This window comes from Lingula anatina, chromosome 2 (genome assembly GCF_051362555.1).
Source record: "Lingula anatina isolate TDL-2025a chromosome 2, LinAna3.0, whole genome shotgun sequence".
Taxonomy (NCBI): domain Eukaryota; kingdom Metazoa; phylum Brachiopoda; class Lingulata; order Lingulida; family Lingulidae; genus Lingula; species Lingula anatina.
The window spans coordinates 43,256,807-43,271,791 of record NC_141768.1 but is presented as its reverse complement, the minus strand read 5'-3'; the positions used below and the strand labels follow the sequence as shown (position 1 = coordinate 43,271,791).

At 36.0% G+C, this 14,985-nt stretch overlaps 2 protein-coding genes across 2 annotated transcripts; one reads left to right on the top strand and one right to left on the bottom strand.

Moving 5' to 3' along the window:
- The first annotated feature begins 147 nt into the window (after window positions 1-147).
- Window positions 148-13,021, top strand: LOC106155159 (SOSS complex subunit B2-like). The gene is made up of 6 exons (XM_013529840.2): window positions 148-323; window positions 8,506-8,644; window positions 9,473-9,544; window positions 9,913-9,979; window positions 10,556-10,649; window positions 11,654-13,021. The coding sequence occupies exons 1-6, from the start codon at window positions 239-241 to the stop codon at window positions 11,785-11,787; spliced, it is 591 nt and encodes a 196-aa protein (XP_013385294.1). The 5' UTR covers window positions 148-238; the 3' UTR covers window positions 11,788-13,021.
- On the bottom strand, window positions 1,217-7,534 carry LOC147763727 (uncharacterized). Its single transcript, XM_087005177.1, has 2 exons — window positions 7,298-7,534; window positions 1,217-2,941 (listed from the first exon to the last, which is right to left on the bottom strand). The coding sequence occupies exons 1-2, from the start codon at window positions 7,410-7,412 to the stop codon at window positions 2,127-2,129; spliced, it is 930 nt and encodes a 309-aa protein (XP_086861303.1). The 5' UTR covers window positions 7,413-7,534; the 3' UTR covers window positions 1,217-2,126.
- Window positions 13,022-14,985: the final 1,964 nt, after the last annotated feature.

Genomic DNA, 14,985 nt, shown 5'->3' with positions numbered 1-14,985 from the left:
TGCTTAGCACGAAAATTGCTTAAATTAAAATTTATTTGACCTTCATAAATGACAGAATATATTTATCTGAATGAACCCAAGAAGGTTGCACGATACCCTAATTTATCTACCCGAATGGCGCGCGTTTTACAACGCCAAATTATCGATGTAATATGTTTCCCATTTCAATAATGAGGAAAGGGCTATAACATTTCCAGCTGTAGATTTCTTTTATAATTTGGTTGTTTTACGCATTATAATGAACCAAGACGGCTTTATAAACATACGAGATGTAAAACCTAATCAAAAGAACATAAATGTAGTATTCATTGTTCTTGAAATAGGTGAGTAGGTTCGCATAAGAGTGAGTACTTTTAAGAGGAGGCCTCGGCCTGACGTAAATCGCCAAGCATGGGCGGGCAATTCAAACGACACAAATTATGTAGACTTAGTCAAGTTTGGCTGTCACCTTGATTGGTTAGTAAACGAGTGTCGTAAAATCGTTAATGATTGATAAGCCGGGTGCATAAACACGTGTGCATTATTCGATCATCGATGTTAGCTCAGTGCAAGGTCTAAGAACGTTTAACATCACATTTACCTCAGTCTTTTGACATGCCAATGCCCTGTTATAATCCCACTCGCAGAGTACAGGTGCAATATGTACTCCTCAAAGCAGTTTTCCTGCTCCCTTGCGTTAGTGCTGGAGGAGATCGACAGATGCAGCCTCCCCCCCCCCCCCCAAAAAAAAATAATAATTATAATATAATAATTTTTTAAAAAGTGAGGCCAAACATTTGCTTGTTTAAGAGTGTAGATTTTCTCACATTCAAGAACTCACTGAAATGGGTAAGATATTCTATAGATCTCAGTTGTTCATTTAGATTGCTTGACAACATGAAAGGGTTGTTTTCGCTTTTAACTTTTGCCAAAACACAGCTTAATATGTTAATATACCCTGCTTTTAGCTACCTTGGAGTAATGACAGCTTTCGTATGCTTCTTCCCGCCTGTTCATTCATGTACTTTATGTTAGTCACATATAACAGGCACTCGACTTTCACCATTAGAAAGGTATTTTATAATCATGATATTGTAAATATGGATATTTGTCCTTTATTTCTTTGCACTTGGTGTGTGTTTGGAGTTGTATCTGAAATAAATCTTGTTTAATTAGAGTGCTTGATGTTGATAAAATGGTGCTTTTGTATATCATTTCCAACTAAAACAGCTTTAGAACTGCTTGTTATGCCTGTTTGAAGGCTTTTATTTGAAAAAAGTCTCATAGTACTATCAATAATAGCACCTTTTGAGGAAAGAAGTATTTATTAAAATACCTTTAAAAGTGTCAATAACAACACATGGAATTATCAATAAATGTAACATACAGTCTGGCAAAGCTAAATCAGATCAACTAATGAACATTTCTATCTCAGTTGTGAACACGACTACATTTTTAATTTTTTAAAGTCTAGCTTCATATACAAAATGTGTGGTTTAGATACAAAATACCACAAGAAGATAACATGTTTGATAATATTAGAGAGGTGTACAAAGATAGTTAATAAAATTATGGTGGGCTCTGTAGAATTGTGTAAATTTGCTCAGATATTGGCTACTGTTGTAGATTAACCCTGGTGGCCCTAAGCACTGGTAGCCTAGTAAGCTATAATATAAATTTTGGCATAGTAAGCTGATAAATTAAGAGTTATGATTCATCTTTATTCCCAGCTGGTATCTTTAACTTTCTGTAAAGTTTGGAAACTTACAAGACAATTTAAATATGTAGTAAAAGTCATTATTAGGGGTAAGTCAGTTAGTCTCCTAAATAATTTTTTAGAAATGATAACAGAGTTTTATTAAAATTAGCTTTAAGCTTGTTGTTAACTTTTTTTTTTTTTTTTTTTTTTTTTTGCAAATATAATAATACTACGAAAATAACCCTAAAATTAAAATAGAAATCAGTTCTTCACAAGTCATCAATGTTGGCTGTTGGTGCACCCCAATTTTTTGTAGGTGTTGGTGATCTTAGTGATTTGAGTTGTAGCGCATCTGTCCAATAGTAGCTGTGGTTGTATAGGTTATCATTTTAATACCTGATATGTCTTTTGCATGATTTTAATATTCAGGATAAATTTGGTAAAATAATCAGCTGCCACCTTCACCACTGCCATCAACATTTGGTAACTGCTTCTGCTTCCTAGAACTGAACTTTAATTTTCTTAGCCAGCCTTTTTTACTGCCACTATCACCATTGTGCCTGCGACTTCCATCAGTAACGCTGCTGCCACCTTCAGCAATGTTGTCATGGTGACCACTATCACTGCCATCAACATTTGGTAACTGCTTCTGCTTCCTAGAACGGAACTTTAATTTTCTTAGCCAGCCTTTTTTACTGCCACTATCACCATTGTGCCTGCGACTTCCATCAGTAACGCTGCTGCCACCTTCAGCAATGTTGTCATGGTGACCACTATCACTGCCATCAACATTTGGTAACTGCTTCTGCTTCCTCGAACTGAACCTTAATTTTCTTAGCCACCCTTTTTTACTGCCGCTATCACCATTGTGCATGCGACTTCCATCAGTAACGCTGCTGCCACCTTCAGCAATGTTGTCATGGTGACCACTATCACTGCCATCAACATTTGGTAACTGCTTCTGCTTCCTAGAACGGAACTTTAATTTTCTTAGCCAGCCTTTTTTACTGCCACTATCACCATTGTGATCTCTATTATCATTGCCACTGTGACCTTCACCATTATTGGCACTTTCACCACCACCTCGGAAATGCCTCTGCCGCCTCCAATGTGGATGTTGCCGTAAGTACCTTTGCCTAAATTCCAGCCTTAGCCACCTCAGTCGCCGCCGATATTGCCGTAACTTCCACGAAAACCACCTATACCACCGGCGTGACGTCTTTTGTATCCATTCTGGCAGCCAGTTGAACACTATGTCCATAACTTTAAAAGAAAAAAAGATAGCTTTGGAAATGAATTACAGGATTATATCAAAACTATAATTATTGATGTGTTTCCGGTAATTCCTTGATCTTTTAAATGGGGAAAATTGTGAATTTCACCGACACAGTATTTTTTAAGTCATAAATTCTTTAAATTAGAACATTCTTATTCAGTGGTAGCAACAAAATTAAAAACCAGGCTACTCTATTGTTTTATTCTATGCAGTAAAAGCGCCACAAATGCAATATAGAATTAAAATTTTTGTGGTTATAAAATTATATATTTCATAATTTTTGCCCATTGAAAAGTTATTTCCATAAATCAAATACTACCACTTACTTAAATCTGACACATCCCCAACCCACATTCAGGCAGTCATATGCTTACTAGTACTCCCATCCCCAAACTTGCATGGTTCACCTACCCCCCCCCCCCCCACACACACACACACACACACACTTTCACTCCTCCAATCCAGTACAAAGATTTCTAGTTAATTGAGAAGTGATATGAGTGCCAGTCTGTTTGTTTGTGGTAAAAAGATTTGTCTGGCGATAGAGGTCAAAATTTTAAAGATTTTGGTTTCATACTTTTTTGTAGATATATGATGGACCCAGAATGAACTGATTTGATTTACGTAAGGAGCATGTTTGTTTACATCTAAAAAATGTCCTGACATCTTAAAAATTAACTTCCGTGCTAGAGGATATGTTAATGCCTCAAAGACAGTGATTAATAACCACATAGGACTGTTTAGAAATAGCTAACTATATGTAATTAAAGACAATGAATGAATGTTTACAAACATGTCAAAGCACAGTTGCTTTCGTGTCTGCTGAAAAAAAGTGTTTCAATGTCTCTTGTTAAGCACTAGCACTGATAAACAAGACAGCTTGTTAAAATATATTTCTTTGTAGCATCTGTGGTGCTTTACTGAATGAAATAGAACTATAAGGTAGCCTGCTTTTCAGTTTTGTTGCTACCACTCAATAGGAATGATCTAATTTTAAGAATTTATAATTATTTAAAAAAGGTTCAGTAGCATTCAAATTAGCAATTTTTCCCATTGAAAAGAACTAGTCATTTATTATTTTGTTTGATTGTGCATATGAGTAGAAAACTTAATTATACAGTCATAGATTTGTTAAAAAATGGTATAAGATGGACCAGATGGCTTGGGTTTGTGTACGCTATGATTTTATTAATTGTACCACCAGCGTAGGCGCTGGCGGTACACATGGTTTTAGTCCCGACCCGTATGTTCCGCCGGCTCCTGCGGCTCCGCCGGCTCCTGCAGCTCCGCCGCCAAGTCACCGTTACCGCTTCTCCTCCTAGACGGTAAGGGCCTCCATACCCATCTCTTGGATTTAGGTCACCTATAATCTCAACTCGTTCCACGTAAAATTTGGGCTTTGTCGGTATTGGGGTCTAGGTGTGGCACTCATTGCAATGCACCCTTGTCCAAAAATGGCAAAATTAAATGCTAATTATCTCCCCTACAGAAGGAATTATGGGAAAAATTTCTACAGACAGCTTTCCAAAAGTCATATGTGTAGATTTCAAATATGCCCTTGGATTTGACCTTTGACCTTTATTTCAAGGTCAAACGGGCCAAAATTTTCAAAAAAACAAAATTTTTGCCGAAAAAAAATTATTTGCGGTCTTATTCAGACACCACACAGACTTAACTAATAATATTAATGGAAAGTGTTACCCTTCAGTTCATCTTTCATCTCCGTGAATTTGGGGTCAATCAGTGCATTTTCACGGGAGTAGCGGCCATAAGATATCGAAACTGAAAACTGTCTCTAATTCGGGAACCGTTAATGCTAGACACCCATTCTTTTTTGCATTTGGTAGAGCATGTAAAGCCCAACACTGGAGGTGGTCTCCGTTTTTTTGTATTCCATACGGTTTTCGAGTTACGCTGTATCAAAAAGTACATATTGGTGGTGAAAGCAAAATGTGCAGTACGGTAATGGATAATAAATTTTGAACTCCGGAAAAATAAAACATAAGGCTTGGCAAAGCAGACAACTTGTGGTCAAAAATGACATTATTTCATCAAATTTAAACATCTGGAACTTCAGAGCACCTCCCATTTCAAGAATTTTGACCAAAATGACCTTTTCTTTATTTTAATTAATTTTTTCTGTAGGAAATATATGGCACATTATGGTAACTCCAAAATTATAACATTTAGTCCCTTATATCTCCAAAACTGGCAGAGATACGTCCATAGTTACTATTGAAGTTGAATAGGAAGACATATACTGGCAATCTAAATGTGACCTTAAAATTGACCTTTGACCTACTTTTCACCATGAACTGAACTTTGCAAATTTTGCTTCCCTTTTATCTCCAAAACTGGCAGAGATAGGTCCATAGTCTCTATTGAACTTGAACAGGAAGTCATATACTGGCAATCTACATGTGACCTTAAAATTGACCTTTGACATACTTTTCACCATGAACTGAACTTTGCAAATTTTGATTACCTTTTATCTCCAAAACTGGCAGAGATAGGTCCATAGTTACTATTGAACGTGAATAGGAAGTCATATACTGGCAATCTAAGTGTGACCTTGAAATTGACCTTTGACCTACTTATTATCATGAACTGAACTCTGCTAATTTCTTTCTCTTTTAACTCCAAACCTGGCAGAGATAGGTCCATAGTTACTATTGAACGTGAATAGGAAGTCATATACTGGCAATCTAAGTGTGACCTTGAAATTGACCTTTGACCTACTTATTATCATGAACTGAACTCTGCTAATTTCTTTCTCTTTTAACTCCAAACCTGGCAGAGATAGGCCCATAGTTACTATTGAAGTTGAATAGGAAGTCATATACTGGCAATTTACTGTGACCTTGGAATTGACCTTTGACCTACCTTGCGATGAACTTAACTTTGATTGTACCATTTTTAGTAATATATAAATTTTTTGCATATTTTGAAAATTCTTGTTGATTGCATTTTTACAGCTTGTCAAGCACAAGACTGGTGGCTGTGTTCCTTATTTTGTATATGTGGGGGTCTATATGAATGCGCTTGCTCCAGCTGGTGGTACAATATTCGGAGGCGGTATCGCCTCTCTGATCCTCTAGTTTATTTTGGTTTTCAAACCTGATTTTGCAAATGCTTGCTGTCTGAACAATTTCATTTTTTTTTAAAGGTAAATGATAAAGATGATGCATAGTAACTGTTTTAGATTTGAAAACTCACTCAATAGTTTGAAATTTAAAACCTCACCCCCCCCCCCCAAAAAAAAAAAAAAAAAAAAAATTAAATCGGACCTCAAACGATAATTGTCATTTTCTAACACATCTTAGATTTAGGAGCACAATTTCTCAAATTAACAACTCCAGCCATGAATTGACTGTCCCAATGTAGAATTACTTGCCACAAGCTTATTGTTTCATTACAAAATCAATTTGATTAGATTCCATCCAGGTATGTCTCTGGTGGTACACATGTGTAATGCGTTCTCAACAATCTCTGGTTCATGGGGAATGTACCAAGTGGAATGAAATGCTGTGCTTGTGGCAAGTAATTTTTAATTGGGATAGGTTATTTGTGGCTAGAGTCGTTAATTTGGGCATTTGTGCTCACAAATCTGAGGCTTAAGTTGGAATCCATTCAAGAGGCTTGCAAATGCACCTCAAAAACTTGCATTTTAACACATGTATTACATGCGCAGTGCTTTATATCCTAAAATCAAGTGTGACATGAAAACCAATATGAGAAGTTGAATGAAGCCCTACATACAAACAAACACTTGAATGCATACATATTTGTTCCTACGTATAGTAACACACATCCCATGTCCTATTGCATACATATCTGCCCATCCTTTTTCCATCCCAACTCCATTAAAAATGCATACAAAGTCAATTTTTTGCCACAAAAACTGACCAACTGCCAGCATCTATTGTTTAATTTTACCCAAGTATGATGTTTGAACGGATTTTTTTGCTAGCATTATGTCAATGGGGCAGAAAAGTACTAGTAGGTCATGAAAGTAGGTTAAATTTCCGACCAAAATTTTAAAGAAAGGAGCAGTCTAAAGCTCTTTTATGGCTGATCGGGTGATCTATTCAGTTTATCCCTTGGCATGTCAAATTTGTTTGAGTCGTATAAGAAACTAGTAGAAGTGGTTTACATGTGTTACTGGGAATCTTAGCTTCACTGATGTTCAGTTTCGTAACCTGCCTTGAATGTTTTTGCAAAATGGCGGAAGTGAAAATCCTCCACAGTCATATTTATATCGTGCAAAGCTTTTTGAATTACCCCAATTCAGACCTTAAAGATGATTAAACCCTTTGATAAATAAATGGTTATTTGAAGTATACCTAATGCCATTATCTTGTCATGTAGCCAGTGCAGCTGTATTGTACGTGACAGAGCCGAGACGAAACGCCACGTCTTTTCTCTGTGCGAAAACGAGGTCATGCAGCTGAAGGTCATGGAGGTTATGTAGTTCTATATGATTGGGTAGTCATTATTTTTTTAAGAACTTAGTTATTAAAATTAAAAATGGAACATTGAATCCATGTGCAGGGATGGGCTGAGCAAACATTTGTGAGTAGGAGAAAATTGGCCTTTAACCCAGGAAAATATATTTTTATGGGTAAATCCCATAGGCAGTCCCTTCTATCTTTTGAACTTTCAGTAAAAAATGCATAGAATAGAATTTTTTAATGTAAGATAAAATAAAAAATGAACATGTAAACCTATTTCACCACGCCTCTAAACCTGCACTAAATGCATTTTTTATATTTATTAGCCCATATTTTTAGTTAGCTAAAACAGCTTCCATATGCTCTTTTTGAGCTGAATATCGTCAAAATGTGTTTTAAAAGCAACATATAAAACTGCATCAAAATTTACAAAATAACCTGTTTTGTGCATCATTATTTGTTTTTTGTCTGTACATTTTACAGCTTTGCTGCTTGTTAATCTTCACAAATGATCTGTTGGGAATAAATGACCAACAGTATTCTAACAGAATAGGTACTGTACACTTCTGTGAAACTCAAAGTGGACGAGAGTTTGGTAATAAGTTTATTTTAATGATTGACCCTATTTTAGCTGCACTGGAAAGAAGCTGTGATACCTGTATTAGTAACTACACTCAAGGAAAAAGAAACGCAACACTCAGTTTTGGGAGTTTTTGGGGGGCCTTTTGAGATCCACCACTTTTATATGAATCCTTCATCCATTTCTAATCCTCAGGCCAACTTTTTTGGCATTTACACATTTTTGAGTCCAATAACACAACCAAACAATAGAGCACCCCCCCCTCCCAAACCAAAAGATCTAGTTATTAACAAAATTTTTAAAGATCAGTTTTGAATAAAGCAGGTAAAACTTATCTCTTGCAATTATAATCATAATTTATGATTCACAGTCAATACCTATTACCGCTAATCCTGTTTAAATATTTCATGCAAGATTGAACAAGGTGATATAAAGCTAATTAATTACAAAAAATACTTCTATTTTAACACACACACTGCACCTATAGCTTGAAGCAGAATAAAGTGACCCTTTGTTGCAGGCAAACCCAACAGGACCAAAGATGGTCATGATGTGAGGTCGTGTAAAGTAGCAGACAAGACGGGATGTATCAACATCTCAGTGTGGGATGATGCTGGAGGAGCACTACAAACTGGAGATATATGTAGACTTATCAAAGGGTAGGTATGTCCAAATAAAGAATACATGTTATTTTTCATTATTAACACCTTGCTTTTTTAATGTCACAATAATCACTTTAACTGGAATAATAGATTTCTAATACACGTAGAAAACATTTCATAAAATGTATCCCAAATTCTCTCATCCAAAGACCTTTCGTATCTGTCTTGTTGACTAAAATTTACCCAAGATAAACATTTTTTTCTAAGAAAATTTATAACTTTCAGAGAAAAAAACCACATCATTCTTATAACTTTCAGTATTAAAAGTATATGTATAGCAACCTATTACAAATTTCAATAGAAGATTTATTATTTGAATTGAGTTGAAGATTTGCTTTATACCGGTACATGTGCCTAGGGTAAAAAGAGGTTAAAAACTTAAAATCCGTTCTCTTGCCACAATGAGTGTGCTTTACGGAATGAGGATTGATTACTTGAGTCCATGAAGGACCAGAAGATTGATATTTGATGTGTCCATTTACTGTTGGAAAATCACTTGGAAAATGAGAACTGCCATGTCAGAAAACAAAAAGCCACTCTTAAAGCATTTTACAATTAAATCTAGTTGTTCATGGATATTAGAATTTAACATAGTAACCATGGAGACAATGCTGAACTGAACTGAATTTCTAAAGTGAGAGAGAGGGGAATGGAAAATATTATTCATTTAAGTATTTTAGAAGTCCTAACTTTTCAATATGTATATATTTTTTTCTTTGCATGAACTTGTGATGTTTCAAGCTCCTCTCAGTAATAAAACTTAATAGAAGGAAATGGTCCAAAATGTTTAGAATGCTGTACATAATATTTCTTTTAATGTTTCAGATATGCCTCAATATGGAAAGGATGTTTAACACTTTATACAGGAAAAGGAGGAGAAATACAGAAAATAGGAGAGTATGTCCTGTCTTTTAATTACCAAACTGAGCATATTATAATCTGTTCTTCTAAAAGTTATGAATCAGTTGATTAGAAAACAAATTATGAAACTTAAGTAGAAATAGACCTGAAGCTTTTTTATTTAAAAATGTCTGCATATTGTTTTTATTACAGTTCATGCCTTTACTTTTAACTTTTAGATGTAATTATACAGGAAAATCATTTATGAAAGGAGCATTATTAGAAGTACCATATCCATATACATGTATTTAAATAGTGTTGGGAGAGTGTTTAGTTTTGTTTGTTCTGTTGTATGAAATTGTTTTAATGTTGTTCAGTGATAAAAGGCATTGAAAAAATAATACTCATACATCTTTTTGCTTCAGATTTTGTATGCCATTCCTAGAAACTCCCAACATGAGTGAACCAAATCCCGAGTTTTTACAAAAAGTGGTATGTACTGCCTACTGTAGCCCTGAGGAAGCTGAAATAAGCAGTGTTGGATAATCCTTTGAAGGGGACATGCCTTAAACTTACACAAAGAGCATAGATTCTCTGCACTTCGAGTTTTTTATATAACTCAAAGTCAGTTAGATAAATGACACATAACCGATGGCATTAGCATGGATATTTAAATGAGCTTTAGCAGATACAACAAAAATTAATATAAACCACAGAAGGAAAGCAAATAATATCTGTTCAAATTTACTTTTATGTGGGAAGTATGAGACAATACTCTTTGGTATTTCTTAAAATTATTATATTTGAAACCATATGATGGTGTTTGGTCGGGTTTTGCGACAATGATTTGACATTTTAAACAAAACAAGAAAAATCTTGACAATACAAAACTGCATTTACTCCTGTTCCATGTCATGTAAAATTCCTGCCTTGAATTTAATACCAAAACTTGAAAATAATGATGGTAAGGAAATATATTTTGTTTTGTTTATGCTTTGTTTTTTTTATGTGCATTTTATTTAAAGTCAGTGTCAGGAAATCTAATTTTCACTTTTTTTTTTCATACAGGAAGGTCAAGGTCAAAGGAAGTCCCCCACAGAGCAGCAAGCTGGTAGTGAGCAGGCAGGCAATGGCCAGCAGAGAGTACCCCCACTGATGCAAGGTAGGCTTAGGAGACAGAAATCATTGCATTTACTTTGTAAGATTTTTAATATAGAGAGCATTCACATCAAGAAGAGCTGAGATCTAGCAAGGCTGAGACCTAAATATGGCGGACCTACATGAAAGGAAGGCCGCGTAATCCTTTAATGGTCTCTCAATGACTTTCAATGACATTCATTGAGATCCTTGCTAGACCTCGGCTCTTTTGATGTGAATGCTCTCATATATATCTCTTCCTCAGAACACAAATTGCACAGTGTCCTGTTACTTTTCTGAATGTATTTGTTTCTTTTAAAACGTTCTAGTGAGTGAGAAATTTAATTTGCCACTTTCACAACCAGAGTTAAGACCTGGACGAACAGATCCACAGATTTAAAATGGCTGACCCACTTTAAAGCTAACCATGTAATACCCACAGGCAATCTATTCAGTGTCTGTTAGGGGATTATGAGGCAAGCATTCAAGTGGATCTGACATATTTTAAACCATGTATCTATTAGTCCAAAAGTCAGTTTATTCTCAATGGGCCCATTGTTATATTTGTGGTATAAAATTATATATTGAGTACAGAAAAAAAACGGCACCATTTGTGGGTAAAGGACAAGGTCTCCATATTGAGCATTTAAGATATTTACAGAACATGTTCAGATATTTGAATGGATGATGACAAATGACATAATATCTATGGCTTGATACATTTATAACCAATGTAATCAAATGAAGACCACTTCAGTATAGTGTGAAACTTGGAGTGAGAACAAATTCTGAATCATTAGTTTAATAATGTGCTTTTACATATTTATTTCTTCCAATTAAGCTTCTCACAAGGTGACTCACATTTATATCATAAAAACCAAAGAAATAAGTAATTTTAGCATGGGTTGTATGTCACAACAGTTTACTGTGGTTGAAAATGAATTTAAAAAGTTCCAATAAAATTGCAAATAATCATTGCGGAATATCATTCCCATTTCCTATGATAACTTAATTTTCTTAAAATTTCAGTAAATAATCCCTCCCAAAGGAACATCCGTCCAGGCGGCCCAGCCCCAGGCAGACACCCCCCTCCCAATGGCAATATACAGCAATCAATGCACCAGTCTGGACAGGGAAGTGGACGTGGGCGGGGAAGGAGATAACACACACTATACATCTGTTGGTCAGAAAAATGCATTTTAGAAGCACAATCATTCCCCTGTGCCCTTGTAAGAAGTGGATAAAGACAGGGCAGCAGAAAACAGAAATGTCTCATTTCTGTTGGTCAGGAAATAACAGATACCAACATATAACTGGTCAGTTGTCTGCATTTAAGAAGTATCTGCACCGTTCACTATCTGAAGAGGGGCTTCGGGGAAAAGGCCAAAGACAACAGCCAATACTTGTATGTGCTAGAAGGCCATCCCAAATTATAAACACTTTGTGCATGCCTCATAATACATTTAATGCTGTATTGTAGCTAAATAGTATGTATAGTATAGATTGTTTTAACCTAAGATATAATATGCCTGGGTTAAACTTGCTATTCAGATCTGCATCAAGCAAGAGAATGGGAATTCTGACCACAAACCTTCATTTTAGTCCTTCGACACTAATATGAATGTAAAGAAAGTAGTTCCAAAGTGAGTGTTATAGACGACTGAAAACTGAACTCTTTATCAACTTTTTTGAGTAACCAAAACTAAAACTAAGGGTCTTGTTTAATGACAACTGAGAAAAGCATAACAGCCATGGGTTTGTTAAATGTGCTGAACTAGAGAGGAAGGTGGTTATAATCATAAGCACATAATCATGTATCAGTATGTGTGAAATGATGAGATGTCATATGGCTTTAAATTATGAAAATATGACTGCGCTACCCGTACAAAAGCACAGAGACTAATCTGAAAAGAAAAAAAAACTCCCTGCCAAAGACATGTAAAATGACATCGAGAATAAATGAAGATGCTTTACCTGCATTTTTAAGAGAGAGGAAGAACTTGCTCTCTAAACTAAGTCATATTCAGAGAGTCAGGTGTGCCGACTTGAATGAAGAATTTATCAAAAGTTGTTTGAGTCATCTGAAACACTTCAATATATGGCAAAATCACTTCCGTATATCTTACCTTGGCAAAGAGACTGCATTTCCTTTCATACTTCAAAATCCCCGAGAACTGATTTTGGAGGCACAACCGGCTAGTTGTTACCCTGTATGAATTTGGTATAATTAAGTGGCTTTTATGATGGTGACTTTGAATTTTTTCTTTTTTTAATTCAGTGCAATAGAAATGTTGTGGAAGCAATCCTGTATTTGCCATTCAATTTCACTGTCAACCATACAAATGCATGTTCTAACCTGTTAATGATAATAAAAGAAATTATGGTATTTCAAATGTATGGGAATATTGGTTTTGAAATTTGTATAATGTAGTAATTATAGATAAAATTTTAGATGTATCAATATTACCACTCCATACTTTATTTCATCATGAATTCTCCTACTGTAACAATCCAACATACACTCTTTATTTTTAGTAACTGACTGTAGTGTTGTGAAGAATACATGCCCATATAATATACTGAACAAAAATATAAACGCACGAAACTAAAATGGTCAGTTGAAATGGATAATCATGAAATATGCCCAGGTTGATGGTTTACTTGTGAACTGATGGATTTGTTTTGATCAATTGTAGTGGTCTGGTTTCACTTGGCCGCTCCCCGTGAGTATACTCAAAGGTTCAGTTTTTACACCCATAAGACTAATGGAGCATGACCAATACTCGGACACTCTCTACCGTCTACGCAATAAAAGGACACACCAAAATGTGTATTTCTGCCACTTGTCAACATGCCACAGATGTCTGGAACCATGAGGGAGCATGCCATCAGCATGCTCAATGCTGGCTTGTCAGTAACAGAAGTTGCAGCATGCCTGAATGTGCATCATTCCACTGTCAGCCGTCTGGGAACACGCTTCAGAGACACTGGTAGCATTAGGAAACACCCTCCTGCACCATGTCGCCCAACAAACACCTGTGGAATGTTCTGGATCAGAGTTTTCAGCCATCATGTTCCAGCTCCCGAAAATGTTCGCCAACTGCAAGAAGCACTACAGGAGGAATGGGATAATATCCCTTAGGCCTCTGTTGACAACTTAGTGATGTATAGATTGGAATACCAAATATTCTGAACAAAAATATAAACGCACGAAAGAATAATTTGTAGATTTATTTTCATATATGGAACTAGAGTATGTAGCCAAAAATAACAGCATATTTTTCTCGACAAATAAACATCATTTGAGAGCATTAGGGGAAGTTTAAATGCATAGTCCAAGAGTTAGGGCATCAAATACACCATGGGGGTCAACATCCTGAGTTCACAGACACCATTAAATTTGTGCAGAGCAGTACACCAGCGGCGCATGGACATCACTAAGTTGTCAATAGAGGCCTAAGGGATATTATCCCATTCCTCCTGGAGTGCTTCTTGCAGTTGGCATACATTTTCGAGAGCTGGAACATGATGGCTGAAAACTGATCCAGAACATTCCACAGGTGTTTGTTGGGCGACATGGTGCATGAGGGTGGTTCCTAATGCTACCAGTGTCTCTGAAGCATGTTCCCAGACGGCTGACAGTGGAATGATGCACATTCAGGCATGCTGCAACTTCTGTTACTGACAAGCCAGCATTGAGCATGCTGATGGCATGCTCCCTCATGGTTCCATACATCTGTGGCATGTTGACAAGTGGCAGAAATACACATTTTGGTGTGTCCTTTTATTGCCTAGACGGTAGAGAGTGTCCCAGTATTGGTCTTGCAGATTGACCTCTACTCCGTCATGCTCCATTAGTCTTATGGGTTTAAAAACTGAACCTTTGAGTATACTCACGGGGAGCGGCCAAGTGAAACCAGACCACTATAATTGATTAAAACAAATCCATCAGTTCACAAATAAACCATCAACCTGGGCATATTTCATGATTATCTATTTCAACTGACCATTTTAGTTTCGTGCGTTTATATTTTTGTTCGGTATATTTGTAAATTCAATTCCATGATTTAAACTAAAGTCATTTCACATCTACTGTTTTGGGCACCTTATTGCTGTTCGGCTCTTTCCAATTAACATGTTCGTCTGATTTGTTTCAAGTCTTGTTTACCTGTATGTCAGATTTTACTGTCAAAGGCGCTAAGTTAATAATCTAGTCCATCGCCCACACCTGAGCAGGGACCGTAATGTTGCGTCTCCTATCACGTTACTAATAGGTTTTCCACTCATTGATTTTATATCTGAGATCAACACAATAAATACTTCCTTGGGTTGAAACGATCTGTCATTTTCACATGGTTACA